Source organism: Lynx rufus, unplaced genomic scaffold, assembly GCF_022079265.1.
Source record: "Lynx rufus isolate CCGP_SWC_20201006 ecotype Redwood Valley unplaced genomic scaffold, mLynRuf1.p SCAF_5, whole genome shotgun sequence".
Classification (NCBI taxonomy): Eukaryota; Metazoa; Chordata; class Mammalia; order Carnivora; family Felidae; genus Lynx; species Lynx rufus.
Window position 1 is genome coordinate 16,923,767 of NW_025814867.1, and position 22,916 is coordinate 16,946,682.

General features: G+C 44.4%; 1 protein-coding gene across 4 annotated transcripts in view; it reads right to left on the reverse strand.

The window, feature by feature from the left end:
* The window catches only part of RARB (retinoic acid receptor beta), a 405,968-nt gene that overhangs the window by 130,202 nt on the left and 252,850 nt on the right, over positions 1-22,916 (reverse strand). For all 4 annotated transcript variants that reach the window (XM_047100373.1, XM_047100372.1, XM_047100375.1 and 1 more), the window contains one exon: positions 11,628-11,776. In XM_047100373.1, coding sequence (XP_046956329.1) covers positions 11,628-11,776 — 149 coding nt within the window. The remainder of the gene's footprint in view (positions 1-11,627; positions 11,777-22,916) is intronic.

Here is a 22,916-nt window from a genome sequence, read left to right on the forward strand (position 1 = left end):
CCATGTTAAAACCCAAAGACTGCCTCGAGGACACTTGAGAAAAAGTTAAGCAGTTCAGTTCACTCTATGCAACTTTTTGCATTTTGACACCGGTGACTCGGGAGCAGACGCCCTGGCAGACGGGCCACCTTGACTGTACTCACAAGTTCGCCAACAAGCTCTATAAAAACAGTTCTACCTTGTACGCTTCTGTAGCCTGCACTTCGCTGCTCTTGAAATAAAACAAAATCCACCCAAACAAAAATGCCCCAGGCGACAGGGCTGGCCACAGAACTGGTGCCAGAAATCCGGGCAGGACGTTGCTAGCAAAGGAATGTCATCTTTTCAATATGGAACAAGGAACAAGGCTCTAATGGGGCACGCCTGCCAGAACCCCGCTTTTTCCCTCCACCCCAGACAATGCCAGCATTGTACAGGCGGAGAGGCACATGGAGTTTTATTCCCCCCTCTGTAGAGTTTTTTCAGGGATGAGTTCTAGGGGCCACACAACAAAATCTTCTCCATTCTGGCACTGCTTCTCCATACGACACATCTAGTCGCTGCTCCGAAGTGGAAAAATACCGAAGACAGACAAAAACAAAACAAAAGGACCCAGTTCGTATACGGCACAAGAGAGATTCCAACCCCAAGGAAACTATCACGGGGAAGAGCAACTCAGTAACAAAGAAACATCTAGGAAGATGTGTGGTTTTCATGACGGGAGTGCGATTCTTGGGCTTAAGGACACACAGGTTTGGTACAACAGGAAAACAAAGCAACGGCTTCATCTGGTGCTCCGCAGAAGGGACAGCAACATGTTTCCAAAGCTGGAGGAAGAATTGGCTTTGTAGGTCTTAATGAGAGACATATGTCAGTCTCCAACACTCTGCTTGCCACAGGGATTTTCTGGGGTCATTCTGGCTACGTGTGATTTGTGCCTTGTGGAATCTAAGCCCTGCGAAAGGTCTTGCTCTCCTGGGTAAGCCTTGCCAGTCTCTCAAAATGTCAAAAGAGGACAGATCAAGAATATAGAGATGTTTAGAATCATAAACTTTGAAAACACAGTTTGATAAGATTCAGGAAAATTAAATGCAGAAACGTATCCAAGTTGGTTCCCACAATAACCACTTCGGTAACAGAAGTAGATGATAAGTCAAGAGCGTGGATGGTGGAACTTGGTCCCAGAAACTCTGAAGTTTTCACATCTGTGAAATGCGGGGGGGAAACCTATGCCACCTACTTCTCCAAAAGGTATGAAGGTCAAATAAAAAGCCTCAGCAGAAACTGTTAGCGCTCCACCAAATTCATTACTTCCTTCCACGACGGCAGGTCTGCACCTGGGCACAGGGCTAGACTACACGTCTTGCAATCGGTTTTGGTCATGGGAGCAGTTCTTGCCGAATGATGCATGCCACTTCAGGCCCTGGCTTTTAAGGAGCAGGCAGGCGACCTCCCCCCATGCTCTCGCTCTCATTCCAGATGATAACTAAAGAGCTAATGGATGCCAAGCTATAATGCTGGGAAGGAGCCAGACTTCCTAATCCCTGTACAGAAGAGAGACGATACCAACCAGGAATACATGCCTTGAACTGACATGTGCAAAAGAAAAAATTCTGGACAAGATTTTGCACATTTTGGAGTGTTTCTGGTTTTGTTTTGTACCGCAGCTAAGCTCAGCCTAATTTAATTCCATATGTGAGCGTGCTTTAGAAACTAAGAGGCAGTATCAGTGTAACATATTTTCACCGTTGCTGTGCTCTCACACAGGTCTGCAGGTGGAAAGAGAGGCAACCACACAGAGGGGGAAAGACTAGGGGCTCACAGCCTTGCCCTCACGATGAGAAATAAAGGGGCTGCGAAAACAGGATGCCCTTGCCAATTTCCTTCTTATTACTTTTTTCCAAGAGTTCACCCAGGAGAAGGAAATATAGAATTGAAAGCTCTCTATTTAACCTCTCTGGTAAAAGGTTTAGAAAGAAAAAAGGCCCATCTCCCGAAAGTAACTAAATCACCACCGATGATGGTACAAATTTGATTTATACGGAAATGATTTTCAGTCATAGTTTATATCACTCTCAGGAAACCCTGAAAATATTCTTTTATTTCTCTGACAAAAATACACTTTTGTTTTTGTTTGGTGTAATGGTAATACATCGTCACCATTCATTTTTAGAAGATGGTCTCTAGAAATTTTGTCAAAGCAACTTCTTTTGCTTCTCATCCCTCATTGGCTTAAAATCAGAAAAAAGAGTGTTGATTTTTGATTAATTTTTTTTAATTGACCAAAACATGAAACGGGCACTTGAGACATCACTGGGAGGTGAGCCATTTTCAAATCAACAGGCTAACTATCAACATTGGGAATTGCTTCTCTAGTATATGACAGTGGTAAAACCTCTACCAAAAATGGCAGACCATTAGTTTGTTTAATAAAAACAGCAAACCAAAGTGTTCCAGATATTTTTAAACAGCAAGCAAAGTAACCATTTCAACAAGCATTTCTGAACTTCTAATGATTAGAAAATGCATAAACCATTTAAAACCACCAAATTAAATCGACTGTTTTCACCAAGCCAACATGAGAAAAAAAAATACAGGGCTGCAAGCTAATTCAAAATTCGCCCTCCACTTCCTGTTTATTCATACACCAGGAAAAAAAAAAAAAAAAAAGACTTTTCTGCCTTTTCAACCCAAAATGATTTCTCAATTTAGAATAACATTTATCCAGAAGAAAAAAATGTGTTTTCTCCTTCAGTAGGATCTGTTACTAGGAAAAGCCAGATTGCCATTTCAGCTCTCTTAATGTTTCTAGACACGGAAATAGATTTCTAGATGTTGAGATTTTTATTTACATTAAAGCACTAAGAGCCCACAGTGTTCCTGAGTATATCATTACAGGTACTAGCCCTTGAGAGTCTGCTTGAAGACAGTATGGAAGAGAAGGGTTAACTCTGAGGTGGAAGGCAGAAATTACTAAGAAAATGAGCTGCACTTTGGCCATAAAAGGCCTTTTCCTGTTTATAAAATTTATAAGCGTTTTCATTAAGGCATTGTTACAAACCCTATATAATGAGATGCAATTATGATATTAGATAGGACGTATAAAATCATACGTGCATTACCACAGAATTATACCTGCTTGATTATGTTATTTATTACTGTATCAATTACTGTATAATTACAAGTAATTTGTGATAAAAAAAAATCACTCATGCACCGAAGCCCTACTATGTGAAGAGCACTGTGCTGGGCACCGAGACCAGTCCCAGCCCTCCTGGAGCTTATAGTCTGAAAGAAGAAGAGGGTATCAAACCAATGGCTCCATAAATAATAACTTCATTACAGTCCCAGTAACGGCTACAAAGGAGAACAATAAAAAATGTAAAAGAGGGGGACCTAACTGGGGGATTCTGGAGAAGACATGATACGTAATGAGTCTTCTGGAGCGTCTTTAATGCCTGGCTGATCCCCAGATGCTTGCACAGGACCAAGCAAAACCAGTGTCGACGGAATGAATATGTTTCCATTTTTCCACCTAATTCTTCACAGGCTATTCCAAGTTCCTTTGCCTTCAACTTTTGCCGTAGACACTCCTCTCCTCTTCCCCATCTGGAAAATGCTAACACATCTATAAAATCGTCTCTTGTCTACAGCCTTCCCTGAATGTGTCAGAGGGATGTGAGGCCCAACCTCTGTGCTCATCAAGCCCCCTAAGGGTCAAAGAACATGGTACACGCGCTGTTTGTCTATCCACTCAGGCCATAAATATTTACCATGCGCTTATTATTCAACAAGCACCTTTCTACGTACTTTATACACACTGGGATACAACTTTGGGAACAAAATACATAAAACCTTTCCTTTCTGTACCTAAGCCTTGTCGCAGAAAGTGTTTAATAGATGTCTGATTAATGGCAGAATAAGTCAATTCTCCATTATTGGCCGATTTGAATACGAATGGCTCTTTGGGTCTATGAGGGGACCGACTTTGTAGGGTTCGAAAACTTAATGAAATCGATGGCAAGCTTCATAATTCAGTTTTAGCTATTGCCTTTAGCATGTTACGTTGTTCTTGGGGCCCAATGCTGTGGGAGGCCTCTGAACAGAAGCAAAGATCCGTGTGGCAAAGCCAGAAATGTTCTCCAAACAGAGCATACCGCTCGTGTTTATCCATGCCAATTAAAAACAAAAAAACAATGTCGTTTTAAGTGGCCTCAGTCAAATAAAATCACTAAGCACATTTATAGTATTTAATAGAAGTTCTAAAATTAAGTGCAGACATCCATCTTCCTGATTGCAAAACTTTTTGTGACAGAACATATTACTTGCTGTCTGCCAGGAAAAAAACAGCCCAGCGGCCGAACACTGTCATGGAGATGAGGGCCTCCCTTCTTCAGAGGCAAGGAAAACAAAGGCAGATGAGAAAATGGACAAAATTAGCCCTGAGGGACTGAGGGGGCTAGTGCAGTTTAAACTCTTAAAGGCTGCTTTAAATAGAAGGCTACCAGCGTGACCTTAAGCAAGCATTTCCTCTGTGCCCTTGTGGGGAAGGCTCACCATCATGGCGGCACCCAGGGGCTCCCCATGGGGGCTGGACAGTGGCTCCCAAACGCTAGCTTGTGGATGGGAAGTTTCCACTCATCAAGGGCAAAGCAGAGAACAAGGACACAACACCATCTGGGAGCGTGCCCGAGGGTGGGTCCTGTCTGTTGACCGGCCCTTCTTGGGAAAGCCGGCCTTGTAAGCTCTTCCTTTTTTTGCTTTTTGTTGTAAAAATGCCATTTCTTTTATGAAATGATTGATCCAGTAGGGTTGTTTTTCTTTTTAAGTATTCTCCCACCTGCTTTTAATTTGTTACCCCATGAAACCCCCACTCTAGAACATAACCTACCACCGCTTCCTACCTGCTGTTTCCCTGCAGCTAAAGCAGCGGGGTGCTTTCCAACAGGCCTAAGATTTCAATCCTAGCCTTCAAAAAGACAAGCTGTGTGACCTTAACCAAGTTCCATTACCTCTCTGAACCTCAGTTTTCTCATCTGTGAAATGGGCATCTTTAAGCCTACTCCCTACAGTGCTCTTGTGAGAATTAAACGAACCAAGAGTATCAAACGCCCCAATGCCTGGTATAGAGAAGGTATTCAACACGCCAGTTTTCTCCTCCCCCTACCCACCCCTCGACTTACAAATACCCACACCACATAAGCCATCCTAATAAGAAATGAGTACAATAACTCTGTTTTACCTTAATATTTGGTGTAGGGTTGGGTTCATACTTGTGAATTAGAATTTCACAAATTTATTAAGGCCGAGAGAAGGTAACAGATACAGCAAAGAAAGAAGAAATTGCCCTAGATTCAGTTTGGATCTAAACTGCTTTCCCCTGTTACACAGTTGGTTCCTTCCAATCGTAAGATCTCCCCTCACTCCTGAATAAATCAGGTATCCCTCCACTATTGTTTACCAGACCATTCTGTTCCTTTTCTTCCAACTTTGGATTGTTTATCATCTGTTCATCATTTGCGTGAGACAAGAAGTTCCAGGAGGACCGTCTCTCTTGCGTTTACTGTTGTATCTCCAGGGTCTGGCCTACGCCCTGAAACTTAGTTCAATAATTATCTGCTAAAAGATGATGGAATGGTGAATACAGTTGTGAGAAGAGACTTAACACATGAAATCAGGAGTTAATGGAAGACGGTAGGTGCCTGGGTGGCTCAATCGGTTGAGCGTCCAACTCTTGATTTTGGCTCAGGTCATGATCTCAGGGTCGTGGGATTGAACTCTCCATGCTGAGCATGGAGCCCGCATAAGATTCTCTCCCTCTGTCTCTCTCTCTCTCTCTCTGGCACGCTCCCTTGCTCATGGTCATGCTCTCTCAGGGAAAAAAAAAAAAGACCATATACAGTGAAATTCCAGCTCTAATATACTCCCCCCTTTTGCAAGGTGACTTGGCCACTTTTCCTCTTCAAAGGTGCAGTCTATTTCTCTATCCCTCAGGCTGAGGTTTGACCATGGAACTTGTTTGGCCAATAGGACGTTAGCAAGTGTGATGCAACCAGAAGTTTGCTCACTGGTGCTTGTCCTGTCTTATGATGGGGAACCCATCCACCACCATGTGAACAAATCCAGACTAGGCTAATGGATGAGGAGTGGTAACACAGGAAGAGGATCCAGTCGTTCTGCCAAGGACTCTGTCATGTGAGGCCACCTAGACCACCTGAACCAAGACAAGAAAACCTGCACAGAATTGTGACAAATAATACATGTCTACTGTTCAGCCCACAAGCACGTGGGTTATAAGCAAGAAAAGCTTACTAATACAGCAGCTCATAAAATACATCCCATAAACCTCTCCAAAGTAAGATGCTAGGTGTCTCTGGAAGCAGCTCACTTATAAGGAAACTGCTAAGAAGTGGGAGCTGAGTGGGAATGAGGGGTTAGAGTAAAAACAGAGAGAGAGAGAGAGAAAGGGAGAAAGAGAGAGAGAGGCGGAGGTCTTGAAGCTCCCATCACGGAGCCCTGGGCAATTGACATGAACTTCTGTTAAACAATATTCCTGAAGGAAGTGGGAAGGAAGCACCACATTCCCGGGCCTACAGTCCACCAGAAACAACTGGCCTGGCACCTTTGGCATGAGTCCTTTGGACCACCAGCCTTTGACTTTTACAAATTGCAAGGAAGAACATAGCACCACGTATTTAGCAAAGGTCCAGAAACTAGGTCCAAGGGCCAGATGTGGTCCATTGCTTATTTTTATAAATAAAGTTTGATTGAAACATATCAATGGCCATCCTCTGACGTATTGTCTATGGCTCCTTTCATACTACCGCGACAGAGCTGAGTGGCTGTGACAGAGACCAGACGGCCTTCAAAGCCTAAAATATTTACTATCTGACTCCTTACGGAAACGACTTGCCAACCCCTGTACTGGAATAATCAGGGTAGGTTCTAAGGAGTGGTTGGGTCCTAACCTGAGTCTTGAAAGAGAAAGGCGGTGTTTATTTTTGGTATAAAGAAATGGAGAAAGGCTGAAAGAACATTACAAGAAAGAATACTAAGAGTATAACTGATGCTACATCACTGTGTGAAAGTTATTAAGTTAATGACAACACAAACCATAATTGAGTGTACCGGCCACTTCCCATGGGCCAGATACTGTTTGCTTTATGGTCACTCATTTTATACTCCCAACAATATCATGAACTAGACAGTATTATTATCTCCATTTTTCCCTATGAGAAGAGAGAGACGCAGACAATTAAAGATGCTTGCCCAAGGTCACAAAGCTATCAAGTAGACTAACTAGGATTCAAATACCTAGTTAGTATTTACATTTATAGTATTTATATCAGCCCAGCTGGTATTCTCACTCTCAACTCCATAATCCATATAAAGTATGATGAAGGCCAAAATTATGCATAAATTCTAGCTATGAGCAATCAGATGGTTTCTTAAAGGCACATGAAAATCAACTTTATCACTTTACATTGCTTACCCTTTTTGGCCACACCACATGTTCACTTTATGTCCTCTTTGTCCCTTGCAAAAAACCTGTCATTGCTCAGCTGGAAATTCCCTGAACGGGACATCCCTATGGTGCATCTAGCGGTTATGTTGCCATAGTGATGCTGTGTCAACACAGTGGTCACTGGCCGTTCCCAGAGGTCGACTGCAACCCATTCATTAAATTCTGAGTCTGAGACTGCCACCTATTCCCTAAGAAGAAAGAAGGTTCTCTTCCCCAAACAAGAGTCAATAAGGTCGTCCTGGTCATGACAGGCTGAAGCCACCGTGGGCATTACTTCTTCCAGACATAAATTCGGTTCTGTTAGGGAGTCCTATTTTAGAGCAGAGGCTCCCAACCCGGAACAGTGATCTTTGATCTCTAGCCAAAAAATGGGCCAGCCCTTATCGGTCGATCAGGGACCCTGGAGTATCTGCTCGTAGCTCCGAATGATAACATGCATGGGGCCCCTTATAAACAACCTAATTAAACATAGGCAGAATTCCAGGACAGAAGTTGTTTCTTGATTCATTACCTTATCATCACATGGGAGAGATTCCTAATAGATAGTCTCTAATACGATTAACTTTTAACAGACTCACAGATATTAAGTTGATAGGCCTCTTTTAGAGGGCATTTTGGCAATTTGTATCAAAAGCCTTAAAAATGTACGAAGCCAATGACCTACAAATTCCAAGCCTACTAATTTATCCTAAAAAAAAATGATCACAGATATACCTCAAGGCTATATGTTATTATTTATAATAGAAAACTGCAAACACCTTAATTGAACAACAGGGAATTCATTAAAGACCTTACGATACAGCCATAAATTACCACATTAATGTTATAACCGTAAACACTAGGCAGTTGTTTAAATTTTGGCCATGAAAGACTATTAAATTTAAAAAGCAGATTAAAGCCAGCATACAACATAAAATTCTATTTTTATAAAAAACAAAACAACACACACATACTCATAAAAACATAGACTTAACACAGGTTTTCTCCCAGGGTAGACCTATGGTGGTTTAAAATTTCTATTTTTTGTATACAATGAACTTTAGTTTAGTGGCTTTTAAAAATGATGACTGTTATCTTTAATTTTGTCTTAATCGTTATTTCTTCTCCTTTGGCTGTACACTATACTTTCGACTTACGCTTTTCAGTTCGGTGAATTTTAGCACGACATTCGTTGTCCCAGGGAGCCAACACAATCTTTCTTTCTTTCTTTTTTTTTTTTTTTTAATTTTTTTTCACGTTTATTTACTTTTGAGACAGAGCATGAACGGGGGAGGGTCAGAGAGAGGGAGACACAGAATCTGAAACAGGCTCCAGGCTCTGAGCTGTCAGCACAGAGCCCGACGCGGGGCTCGAACTCACGGACCGCGAGATCACGACCTGAGCCGAAGTCGGCCGCTTAACCGACTGAGCCACCCAGGCGCCCCAAAACACAGTCTTTCTCGACAACCTAGGGGAAAGGCAGCCCGCGTTTTCAGAGCTCGACAAAACCCACCAGGCAAATCCCCTCAAATTCAACGAGTGGCTGCCTAGCCTTCTTGGGCTTTCACTCTGTGAAAAAGCTGTGCCCTAACAGCCCTCTCAACAACGGAACCAAACTTATCAAAAGTTGCCTGCGCTGGTCCGGGTTTAGTTTTTGTTGGGGTTTTTCCTAAAAAGAGTCAGAATCCAAAATTACGACAAGAGGTTGGGGAATTAGCTGACTAAGAGCTGATGAAAACAGCGTGTACCGTGCGGATTGTGAAAGAGTTTAATGTGTAGGGCCTGAAATCTGCTGGGGAAGACAGACGCTGGATCATTTCTTTTCCCAGGACATAACGGGAGCAGGTAAGCTGGGTTACAACATACCGCATTCGGATTTCTGGACAGGACGTGCCTTAACATTTTTTTTTTTTTAAATAAAGGAGTGCCTTCTAACTTCCAAACGGTCGTTAGGAAAGGGTTTATTTACGTATTGCCAAACCAGCGGACAGAGTGAACTGGTGTTCTGCCACAGATGTCCCAAATCTCAGGACAAGGCGAAGCGGGGTCAGCTAGCAACCAACAATAAAAGTGACCACTGGACGCGCAAATGTTTCGCTTTTCACCCAGCTGCCAACTGGCTGCTGTGTGAACTTGCCTGACCACCTTATCCGAAGCTACTGGAGGAAAGGACACGCCTTTAAAGCAACCAACACAATGCCAGAGGTAGAGAGATGTTCCTAGGTCTTCCGTGGATTCCCCCCAACTAGCCTCACTCAGTAAAATGATACATGTTTTTTCAAAGGACTTGAAAAGAAGGGAAACCTCACATAATTTCTTTCAGGGGCTGAGTGACATTTATGTGTTTGTTCAACCGAGATCTTTAAGCACCCACTATATGCCACACTGTGTGTGAGCTACTGTGCAGGCAAGCTAGGGCCCCTATCCACTTTGTGTCACAGACAATAAGGCATTCGGGGCGCTAGACTGCATGCAAACCTGACTCCATTTCTCCTTACCCTGTATTCCTGCCTCTAATAATGAGACTTTCCAGCTCCTTGCCTTAGAAAGTTGAGTTTACATTGGGCACCTGGGTGGCTCAGTCGGTTAAGTGTCTGACTTCAGCTCAGGTCATGATCTCCCAGTCCATGAGTTGGAGCCCCAAGTTGGGCTCTGTGCTGACGGCTCGGAGCCTGAAGCCTGCTTTGGATTCTGTCTCTCTCTCTCTCTCTCTCTCTCTCTGCCCCTCCCCCACTCATGCTCTCTGTCTCTCAAAAATGAGTAAATGCTAAAAAAGAAAGAAAGCTGAGTTTATGTTCCTACCAGCTGAGCATCACTGGCCTTATGACTTACTTTGACCAACAGAATGTGTCACAAGTGACAGCATGTCATATCTGAGCCTAGGCCTCTGGAGACCTTGAGTGTCCTTCCAGAATCCTGCCTGTGCAAATAAGCCAGTACTAGCCCTACAGGCATGAGAGACCACATGGGGGAAAGACCAAAGTTCCCAGCCAACAGGAGCCTTCGGCAACCCCCAGAAGAACAGCCAACTGGCGAACCTGCAGCTGACCAGGAACGCACAGTGGAGCGTAGCTGGGAGCAGATGAACCACCCAGAGGAACCTGGACTGCAGGGCTGACCCACAGAACCATAAGCCAAACAAAAGCTTGTTGTTTTAAGCCATTCATTCAGCTATAGGATGGTTTGTTACACGACAGGGCCTACCCAGTACAAACAGAAATAATAACTAACTCTGACAAGCCAAATACAAAATGCCACCGAGCACCCGATGGGAGCACCTGTAATATTATTCCAACGTGTTTATAATTACAACGTATCATCCAATGTAGACATATAAAGAACGGATCTGACCAACCATCCTAGAGAACATAAAGAAGCTGTATATCGGGGGAAGGGCATAGCTCGAGACAGCCATAGCTCCTTTGAAAAATGGCCTGTGGATGAGTTGGATTTGCCTATGAAGTCATTCTTTGTTTCTTTTCTCTCTCTCTCTCTCAAAAAAAAAAATAAGCTCTTTCATTCAATTAAGACTGTTGGACTCCATAGCGATTGTCTAACTTGATTCAAAGCAGCCATATCCTCTCTGACACATGTTCAGCCTCCCCTACTCGGTAGGCTGGAATTTTAAATCCAGCTCTCCTGAATTTATGACACACACACAGTAGCAAGTCCCTACAGGCTGAAAATCAAACTGTAATTCAAAGGCCACAGGGCTGAGGAAACAGCCAGAAGATAAATCCCAATTTCTAACCTTGGATTCTCAGCAAGTTGATTTAGTGGACTGTCAGTCATATTTAAAAATAAAATAAAACTACAAAGACAGCAGACGGCATGTTCTAAAGAGAAACGGGGTGATGCTTTTCTGGACTCCTTCAAAAAGCTCTTGTTACCTGAAAAGACCTGTTATGTTATTTTAAGGGCCCTAGAACATTTGGCCCCAGTCAGTCATTTGCAGGAGTTTCTGAATTTTCAACTCATGAGACAGAAGGAAGGAATGAAACCATCAAATAAACACAGCGCGCCACACTGGGGGTGACACTGCCCAGGGCAAAGCAGCCTGTTTCTGGAGCCGAGCAGGTCACGCCCCACCCCGAGCACGTGGAGAGTGAGCGCACACTGGGCGCAGAGGCCTGTGGGTACTCACCTTGCAGCCCTCGCAGGCGCTGACCCCATAGTGGTACCCGGATGATTTGTCCTGGCAGACGAAGCAGGGTTTGTACACACGAGGGGGAGGAAGCGGAGACGGAGGGCTGGGGACCAGTTCCTCGGAGCTCGTGCTTTGCGTTTCAATCGCTGTGGTGCAGAGGGGGTGGGAGGGTGGGGGGTGGGGAGAAAAAAAGATAATCTGTCAGTTCATTTCTTTCTCACCAGTGAACTCCCCGGCCGCGGCCCCAAGTTCAGCAACAACCCGAGCAAGGATAGGCCCACAAGAACACCTGTCACCGTGGGCACAGCAGTGGGACAGGGACACAAAGCTGGGCGGTTCACAGGGAGAGCCCACAGGCCTCTCTCATTTGCAGCGCAGCACAGCACTGTGCGGGAGAGGATTTTATCACCAGGCCACCCTCCAGAGGACCAGGAACTCAGAGCGGCGCAGTGACTTGTCCCGGATCAACGGCGCAGCGCTAGAGCCAAGACCCAAAGTCAGATTTTCACACTGCAGACCCGAAGCTCTTTCTTTCAGCTCTTCTGCTGCCCCTCGCTTCCGATTCACGGAGAGTCTCTGCAATGACTTGTTTGACCCTGTTGCTCACTTAATTAATCAAAAGTAAATTTCCTAAGACAAACGAAGAAAATGCCAGAAGCAGCTACTGGGCAAGCATATGGGGAGGGCCTGCAGGGTGCAGCCTTAAGGAATCTTCATTAATCACAATATGGGTGGGGTGCCCCGGTGGCTTAGTCGGGTTGAGGGTCCCACTCGGGCTCGGGTCATGATCTCACCGTCTGTGAGTTCGGGCCCCACATGGGGCTCTGGGCTGACAGCTCAGAGTCTGGAGCCTGCTTCTGATTTGGTGTCTCCCTCTCTCTCTGCCCCTCCCCTGCCCACGCTCTGTCTCTTAAAAATAAATAAAGATTAAAAAAAAAAATTGGTAAGACCTTTGCTACTCCAAGACTAGTCCTTGGACCAGCAGCATCAGCATCACCTTCTAGTCAGCATCACCATCTACTAAGATCATCAGCATCTTATTAGAAAACATACCATCAGGCCCCAGCTCAAGCCTACGGAAGCAGAATCCGCATTTTAACAAAACCCTCAGATTGCGGAACATGCAATTTATGTTCGAGAAGCAGTGGGTTATCCTAATAATAGGAGAGTCATACAGCTCTTTATTCTAGATTTTAAAATACACGGGGTGCTTGGCTGGCTCAGTCCTTAAGCATCTGACTTCAGCTCAGGTCATGATCTCACAGTCTGTGATTTCAAGCCCCGTATCGGGTGAGCGCGAGTCCCGCTTCAGGTGAGCGTGAGCCCTGCTTTGGGTAAGAACACAAGCCCCACTTTGGGTCAAACACGAGCCCCGGGTGAACCCCACTTCTCTCTCTCTCTTCCTCTCTCTGCCCCTCATTCACTTGTGCTCTCTCTCAAAAACAAAAACAAACAAAAAAACCACAATTCCCCATCTCATTTTCTAACCACCCAAATTCCATGGTTAATAGGAATTCACAGAATTTAAGATCCGAGGGTTCTCCCATCCCTTGTCTCCAGATGCATGTTCAAAGCCAAAGCAAGACCTGGCTCATTTCCTATCACAGGCAAAAGTGCTCATGAAGTATGGTGGGAATGAGGAAGGGAGTGACTCACCCAAAGTCATCGAATAATGTTCCAGAATCTTCCAATCTCCAAATTACTTGAGAATATACAGCAGATTCCCCAGAGAGTAAGATTTCCAGTTGTTCCACTACCCACAATCTTCCAGACGAGATATTCTACCGACGTTATTGTCTTACAGCTAAGCCTTCAGGAAGTTGGGGCAACTCTACCCCTTCACACACTGTGAATCCACCCTCGTATCTTATAATCCTGCTACCACACCACCATCATCTCTCACCTTAGCTACTCAAGGGTCTCGCTGTCCCTACGCTTCTACCCGAGGATCCCTTCCTCAAATGCGCAGTCGGATAACTGTTCAAAAAGTTAAAATCAATCCCTCTCCCTTACTTGTCGAAAACCCTCCAAGAGTCACCAGTTAGATCAAAGCCAATCTCATTACTGTGTTCCACAAGGCTCTTCACGATACAGCCCCTTAGCAACAACATCACTGAACTCAATCGTTCTCATTTATCGACTTCTAAACACCTGCCTTCTATTCCATCTCTTGAAGAGGCCAAGCTCTCCGACCAACTTAAGGCTACTGCCCTTAAACCATTTCCCCTAATCGGAGAGCTCTTCGAGCAAATGTCACCTCCTCAGAGATGGCTTTTCTACAGAAAGCCCCTTCCCACTCCTGATCGCTACATCCCATTATTTTATTTTATTTTCTGTAAAACTCTAACTAGTACTCAAATTTAGAAAGTTTGTGTACAACTTTATATTCTATCTCTGCCTCCTTCCAACTATGGGTTTCATGACGCCAACCTACCTACGTGCAGCATTTACAGCTGTGTTCCAGGCCTAGCGGTCCTGGCACACAGTAGGTAGGCAATTGATAAATGTTTGTTGAATTAATACATGAACTTGTCCCCTTTTCTTTTTTTCTTTATTCTAAGCACTAAGAGCCCCTCTAGGTTGTTAGGTAACCCGATTACAAATCAAATAGCTTTTATATACTCATTTGCTTCCTCAAAAAAAATTAATTATCCTTTTGGAGTAGAATCAACTATAATTATAGTATTTTCATAATTCAGAAGTTTCTTGGAATGAATTCATTAGAGTAACGCAGGTCTAGTAGATAAATCTATATCACAGTCTCTACCGGTTAGAAGCAAGGTATCTGGGACAAAGACGGCTCTTACTCTGGGCAGCTTGGCATTATTGTGACAAGGGTTCTGCAGAAAGGCTGGCATCTGAGATGTCACTAAAGCTTATCAGATCAGCTCTCAAGCTGTAAATGCAAAAGCAGGCCTCACACTAAGCTAATCAGCTTCACTGAAAGCAAATGAGAAATAATGACATCAACAAGAAAACAGTACTTGTTCAAAGTACAGAATAATATACTGCTCTGTGTTAACAATCTAAGAAAACAAACATGCAGAGCATCTCCCCCAAACCATCTCCTTAGAGAAAGGTGCTGTCATCATCTTGGCATATATCCTTCCAGACCACTTTTCTATGCATATAAATGATTTTGGCTCGTTTGCTTGTTTACTAAAGTGGACTTCTACTGTAGATTCTGTTTGGGACTCTAACTTACTGTGTCATGGGTTTATTTCCTCGTCCATAAATATTTTTCCTGCAAAACATTCCATTATGATGAACCTCTTTGTAGCTAATCTCAGCACATGCCTGTGGCAGATCAATTCTCAGAAGTGGAATTACCAGCTCAAAAGGTATGGTTGTTTCACAATATTTTGTTAGTTTTTAATTCACGTTGACAAACTGACTTCAAGAAAGGCTGTGTCACTCCTAATACATCAACGTGAGCGAGTCCTTCCCTAAATGCCTCCCCAAACTCCCAGATTTTATTTGTATGGCTTCACCTCCACCCGACTGCTTCAACAACGCTGACAGAGCTGTGTCGTCACCACCGTGATCAAGCCTGCACTGTGCTCTCCCCAGAAGCAATGTGTGGTGTGTGTATTTGTGTGTGTTTCCACGTTCTACTCGCTCGTGTAGAACAGCTAATCTGGCTTGTCTAGGAAAGTTGTAAATAGAATTCTGTTAGGGCTGGATTCAGCTGTCAGAGTTATGCCCTGAATTTCAAAAGTGGGTGGTAATTTCCATAAATATGTCACTTTAAATACATGTCCTAAAGGGAATCCAGCATTTCACCCTCCCAAAGAGAGGAAAGAGAAGTTGGGCAATTTAATACCCAAAAAACTCAGGGCAAAGCACACTTTTGAAAAGGGGAGAGACCTCACCAACCCCAAAACATTTCACAAAGTTTGGTAAAAGTCTTCTTCTACAGATCAGAATCACTTATAATAAATGAATGAATTCAGCACGTTTTTCCTGGACAGTTGCCGTGAAAGGAAATGTTCCATTGTAAGCAATCAATAGTGATGGCTCTACACTTTTATTAAGGCTATGGTGATTTCACCAGTAATGTCCCTTAGCCTTGATGGTTCGGCCTAATGGAAAGTAAACCAACAATGAGAATACAATACAGCGGTTCTCAAAGCTAGCTGTACATCAGAACTACCTAGGGTGCTTTTAAACATTCTAATGTCCAGATTGCATCCCAAAACTAATATGCCAGAACATCTGGGAACGGGAGCTAGGTACCAGTGTTTAATTTAACAAAGAAATCCTGGGGCACAGGGATAGCTCAGTTAAGCTTCTGACCGTGGCTCAGGTCATGATCTGACCAGGCTTGCGAGTTCAAGTCTCCCATTGGGCTATTTTAAGCAGAACCCACTTGGGATCTTCTGCACCCCCCCCGCCCCGCCCCTCCTCCACTCGTTTTCTCTCTCTTTCTCTCTCTCACAAAATAAATAAACTTTAAAAAAAAATCCCAGGTGAGTCCAAATTGTGGCGGTTCTAGTACAATGACAAAGAGAGCTAACAGCCCTACTTAGCCCAGTGAAATCAAAGAAGACCTCCCAGAGGAGGTGACCAGGCTGTGTTTTGAAGCACGAATTAATTCTTTCTGTTGTGGTTTGTAATTTGTAATTTAAAAATGCCGAAAATGAATCCCACACAAACATAAATAGGAAAGACTCATACATGCCAAGAAATAATCATCTTCAGAAAAAAAACGGTCCCACCGGTGGCAAAGAATTCAATGTCGGTGCTATAGATATTCAAATACCCCCTCCAAGTTGATAATCTATGGTCCTGTATTTCCTTTGTGTGGCCTATACCACAGAGAACAATGCAAAGCAAAACAGAAAAGCAAATCTCGGTGGTATGGTTGAATGCCAAAGCTAGCCTTAAGCAAACACGTCAAGACAAGTTCTAGAATTACAACCAGGATATGGCATCAATATAAAAGCAGATTTGTGCTTCAATGCAACCTCTAGACTTTTCAGTAAAAATATACTTTGGCAAAGTTTATTAGTGCTCCTCCTCCCCTTTTGTCCTCCCCTCCGACCACCACCAGTAAAGACAGTGGGAGACAAGGGAGGGGGACAGCCCGGGGCTCCCCTCTCGCTAGCCATTGTTGGTATTTAAGAGAGCTACACAGTGCTTGGCCATTGATCTGTTCACTGTCATCCTGCTTAAATCAATAATCTATTAGTCCCTTTAAATTAGAGTTAGATTCATCAAATGCCCTTGAGAGGTCTCAAACATTTTGTTCCTTATTCCAGGCGAGCACAATCAGTCTATGGAATGATAAAATTTTTGCTCGAAAACTCTGCAGGCTCAGCAGACAATGTGTCCTGTATTAGCTCATTCAGCGATCTCGGGCAGGCCAAAAAAGCAGTTTTTAGACTTCCCAGGGGGACAAGAGGCCTGTGTCATTCAATAAAACAACTGCACTCCAGCCATCCTGATGTGATTTCAGTTTGGGGAAGCAGTCTTTGAGGAATAATTTGGATCTGCTTTTTGCCTCCTGCTTTTATTTATTTCCTTGCTTACTTATTGACTTATTCAGTTCTGTCTGGTGACTGCATCCCCAGTAAGCAGCAGCCTCCAACGTGGCATCCGAACCGCTGACCAGATGGGCTGCCTTGCTTCGTCAGGGAATGGCCAAGACAGAAGAACTTCTGCCGCTCGGGCGAGATGGATGCTTGGTTCCGCAGGTCCCTGCCCAGAGCAGAGTCAGCACCAGGGGTGCCCTGGGCTGCACACGTGCCAAAGGAGACAGTGAGGCCAACCAAACCTGCACTGGCAGAAGCTTCTAGCCCGCGTTTGAAACCTTTCCATCCCTGCAACACAGAGATGGCTGTCACTAGGGAAACGAAGCTAGAATCGCCTTTCCTTCTAGAAAAATTCATTACAGGTCTTGTTTGCCTTTAAATTAATGCTCCTCAAAGGGTGGTCCAGATCAGCAACCAGCCACAGAATTCCTGAGGGTAAGAGGGAGGGCAAGGGGGGGTGGGGGGAAGAGAAGGCACTGGCTTGAAATCAGTGACTTTCCGACTATCTGAGGTAGAGGAGGACCCATTCTAACTCCCCACCCCAGTCCCTCACAGCGTGATAAACTTCACTGAAAACAAATCCCTAGGAAAAGAACGTACAAACAAAACATTAATTTTCAGAAAAAAAAAAAAAAAGTCATCGGAAAGGAGATGCCTGAAACACAAGCTACGACTTAAGGGAAAAAGAAAGATGTACTAGACATAAAATTAACTCTGTCAAATTGCTGTGAGAGTTTCTAAGCACTTGCTCTCAGTTCCCGCCCTTGTCTCACCACGGACTGGCAGCGGGCAGTTTAGGAACTGGCACCGGTCCGCAGACAGCGCTTCGAGAAGCCCTACTCTGTGAAGGGCTTCAAATCCAGAGGTCTGCAGACAAAACAAAAACAAACTAGAGGGAATCTCCACAGGCTGAGATGGTGTGAAAGCAGAACGCCAGTGCTCCCAAGCGACACAGATTTTTTCAACGCAGCACAACTCTGGGGGGTTAAGTCGTTCCCCAAATAAAAGAACACCGAAGAAAGAATTAATGCTGTTGCCTGTTTAAGAGGCCTTGGCACTTGCGTACTTAACTCACCTGAGAAAACACAGTATAAATGCCCTTGTTGTTACAACACACCTGAGTGTCATTTAAACACACACAAAGTCTCCAACAATAGCTCCCTTCACGATTCCTAACATGCTTGGCATTTTTCTAAAGGTTAGATTAAGTAGCAGATAACATTTTTAAGAGAGAGCACTGTATACTATTTTTTTTTCTTTGTAAGAACTAATTTAGTGCTGCCTAAACCATGTTGACAGATTTCAGGATTTTATGTTGGGCCTGATTAGCGGCAGGCAGGCATCAAACATTATGAAAGCCCTGCCTTTTTACTAGAACCTTCGGTGATTAAGACAGTATTTTAATGCACTCTCTGGGCAGCTGAGCCTTAAAAGAAAAAGGAGTTGTAAAGTAAAAGGCATTTCCTGCATGGCCCCAGGGGAATTTTGAGCCCAGCGCTCCGGGACCCGGTGGGAGGGAATAATTTCAGCTAATTAAGGGAGAATAGCAAAGTGTTGCATTTGGTCAAAACATTCAGTGGGGCTTCATTTTTGTTGGCACCAAAGAGAGCCGGTCTGGATTTTTTCCCCCTTTTTCTGTGGACACACTGCAGGACTGCAAGGCCCACAGCTCACATACATTAGGGAGAAAGTCAAAGGAAACGCCAAAGTTCAACTAAAGTACAAGTAATTAGAACCAGATTCTCCTTTTGCCTGTGTGTGCGCATGCGCGTGCGAGTGCGGGTGTAGACGTTTTATTAAAATATAATTTACATGGCTCGAAACGTTAGCGTGCGAGAGGAAAAAAAAAAAACCCCGTACAAACTGTCGCTCATTTAATTTTCCTGTCGCCTCTTCGTTGGGGCGGGAGGTGGGGGAGGAATTGGGAGGATCAGCTCTTTTAATCACCTTTCAGGAGAAGCGGTTTGTTTCCACACGCACGGGATTTGCAAATCTGTGAATCACATTGTGAAATTAGGTAATTGCCAAACAAGAAAAACTTTGCTTTGAAATGGTCTCGCCTCACTCGGCTGCTGGCTTTGTTGTTATTAAGCAGCTCCAAGATTAGTCCAGGGTTTGGGGCAGGCAAAGGAGGGAGGGGGTGGGGAGAGAAGGAAAACATCAACGCGGGGCTTTGGCAGTCTTGACTCAGTAACCTGCCCGTGACCCTGAAGGAGTGTGTGTTTGCCCGGGTCACCCGGGATCCTGGCCGAGGGCTGGAGCTGGGTTATGAGAATCCCTGCTATTCTGACCACACATGCAACAGGTGCCGAACACAAGCAGGGGACAACAACAGGGGCTGGGGCCTGGGAGGAAGACTTTGATTTCGGAGTCCTTAAAAGAAAGCCATGCTTTTCAAAGTTTGATCCCCGGACCAGCAGTATCACCATCACCTGGGAATTCGTTAAAATGTAGACTCTCAGCGCCACCCCAGATACGCCTGCTGCATGGAAACAGGCATCGTAACCACCCCCGTCCCACTCCAGATAATTCCTAACCTAAGCACGTTAGTAACATTCGAGACACCACGGCATAAAAATGTCTTGTTACCGCCCTAACCTCACGAGAATCCCAAACATTTTGCTGAGTCCATTTGGCATGGGAACTCTGTCAGCTTCCCCTTTGCCCAGGTCCTTACTAAATACTCCACCTTGTGAAGTACTTAATGCACTGAGAACTTCAGGCTGCGTGTGTGTTTATGCTCACCAGAAGCCAGAAGCCTTCGTTCTCTCCCACGGAATTCTGGCCGTGGCTTTTAGTTGGCAGCGGGTTCAAAGTTGCACAGGAAGAGCCTGAACTAATAGTATCTGCTATTTACTGAGCACTTACTAGGTGCCAGGGGCTGTGCTAGTTGTTTAACGTGTCTTAACTCGTCTAACTCCTCCCCAAAAGCACGGGGAGGGGAGGGACCAGGAACTCTGCACTTTAGAATTAGGAATTTAAAAGCACAACACCGTTCTCAGCCTTTGCGAAAGAGACTGAAATGGCTTAATACACATCACTATTATTTCACTAAAACCCACAGCCTTTCTACCTTCTCATTTTCCATCTCCCTCATTTATTTTCTTTGCTAGAAACATCACTGGGTATGGTCTGCTCAGGGCTATTTACTCAAATTTGAGAACTGCAGGATTATGTACCTCCCTTTCTTTTAATTCATGGTTATAATTTTCCAAACACTGATTTGATTCCAGACATGGTTAAATGTGACGAGATAGTTTGGGCTTTAAAAAGAGAGAGAGAGAGGCTCAGAATCCACTAATCACTCCGCATTACAGCTACACCTGCCTGGGCTCACGGCCAGCAGAAATTATTCCTGGGACTGACTTTTACCATGGGAAGTGCTGTCATATTTTCATAAGGGACCATGACACGTTCAACACCTACATTTCATTTTTATAATACGCTTTCTTGCTTCAAAGAACATAGCCGAAAATTATCTCATAGGTTGTTTTGGGTGACGTTTTTAACAGATGATGCTTTCTATCACTATTTTCTAGGACATACTAAGATAGCTTATGACAGGGTTCAAATAAATTCTCCCTTAAAACCACTTAACAGGCCGACACATCTAACTACTTATTAATGATCTGAACTGAGAGGCATCAGAAATGGATCTGCATTAACTGAACAAATGCGGGAACCGGTCTCGGGAGTCATGTATAGATGAAGCTAATTGCATCGCAATATTAAGGTCCCCCTGAAGAGTTTATCTCAACACCAAATGATTCAGTTCAATATTCCACTTCTAATCAGGATCCCCATAACTTCTAAAAAAGCAATTATTGCACTAATAAATGACATCCTATTATCTGTTCAAATTTCCTGCACATAAAGTTGATTAAAACTGGGGCATTAAAATACGTACCATCTCAGATACAAAATTCTTTGCGTATGTGCTGTTAATATATGCTAAAAACCACGTCAATACCAGCCTAACAGAAAAGTTATGAGGGGATACTTTTTGGAATACTGTGTTCAAGGAAGAGGGAGATGAAATTATGCTTTGTCACCTGGGGATCCTTGCTATCTTCTCAGGTCTGAGAACGCTAAGTGCGATTACGCCAACGTTTAGCCAAAGCCACCGTTCTCAACAAAATGATGCCCCACTTAGGCTGCAAAGAAGTTTTTTGGTTTGGTTTTGTTTTTCCAGGTGTGCGCTCATTTGAGTGGCCTGAAAATAACTTTGAAACCAATTTAATCCTCACTGTGTGGGTTTTCTTGATTCCTAAAAAGAACTAAAACACCATAAGCCCGCAGAAAACCGTATGTAGGGAGTGTTGGGAAGCGTGTGGGCTTTGCTGCCAGATGACCCTGGATTTGGATCCCTCTTCTGCCAGTAATTTAACGGTCATGCAGTTTTCCTTACTTCTCTGAGCCCTCGTATCTCTTTCATGAAAACGCAGACCATCCTCAAATTCCTGTGGGCGAAAGGGAGGTAATGTTTGCAACTTGCCTGGCACCCAGTAAGCGCTCAGCAAGTAAGAGCCAACCCCTACATCTCCACCACCCTCCCCCCCACACAACACTTCTTTCCATCTTCCTTAATCGAGGGCAGCGGTTCTCAACCAGCATCGGTTTTGCCCCACAAGAGACATTTTGTCTCCAGACAGTGTGGCTGTCATAACTGGGGGCTGCGACTGGCATTTAGTGGGTAGAGACCAGGGATGCTTCTAAACATGCGACAATGCACAAGCCTGCCCTGCTCCGCTCCCCTACCCCCAATGAATTCTCTGGCCCAATTTATAAATAGTGCTGAGTTTCAAGAACCCTGATCTAGGGTAAGGATGCTCCCTGTGCGGAGGCTTTAGGACAAAGCAGCAGATAAGATGATCTCCCACAGCGCCGGAGAATCGGGCCTGGCATCCCAGCTGACAGAAGGCTTAACCCAAATGCCTAACTCTGCCACATACTAGCAGTCCCTTTAGCTTCCGGAACCTCAGCTTCCCTGATCTGGAAATTGGACACAGCAAACATACTTACTACACAGCAGGGTTTCCAATTTGTGAACTCTACACAAAATACAAACACAAAAATAATAGCTAACACTTACTTCTCAGAGTATTTGGGAAAAGATGGGTTAAGTCCGATCTTAAGAACGCGACTAACAGAGCCCCTGGGTGGCTCGGCTGGTTGAGCGTCTGACTCCCGATTTAGGCTCAAGTCATGATCTCACAGTTTGTGAGTTCGAGGCCCACGTTGGGCTCTGCACTGACAGCATGGAGCTGCTTGGGATTCTCTCTCTTCCTCTCTCTCTCGACCCCTCACCCACTCACACCCACTCACTCATGCTCTCAAAATAAATACTTAAAAAAAAAAAAGAATGTGACTCATATGGTTACCTGAGAAAATGACAAGAAACGTCTCTAGAGTCTAGTCAAATATTAACATTGCGACAATATTAATAGCTAACCTTTGTGCAGCATGTACTATGAGCCAGCCACTGCCCCCATTAGGTTCTAGGCATATTCCATATTTTAACTCATTTGACCCTAGGAGATAGGCAGACTGAGTATTTCATCTTTACAGGCAGGAAACCGGGGGCACTGTGGTTATGTCACTGTTCAAGACCACACAGATGAGAACCCAGGAGCAGGGATTAGAAGGCAAATGGTCTGGGGTTCAGGAGGAGTGTTCAACCCAGGGGTTGGCGGAAGACAGGGACATCCTTATGACCACACAGAACTCCTTCGGCAAGAGGCTGGCACATCCC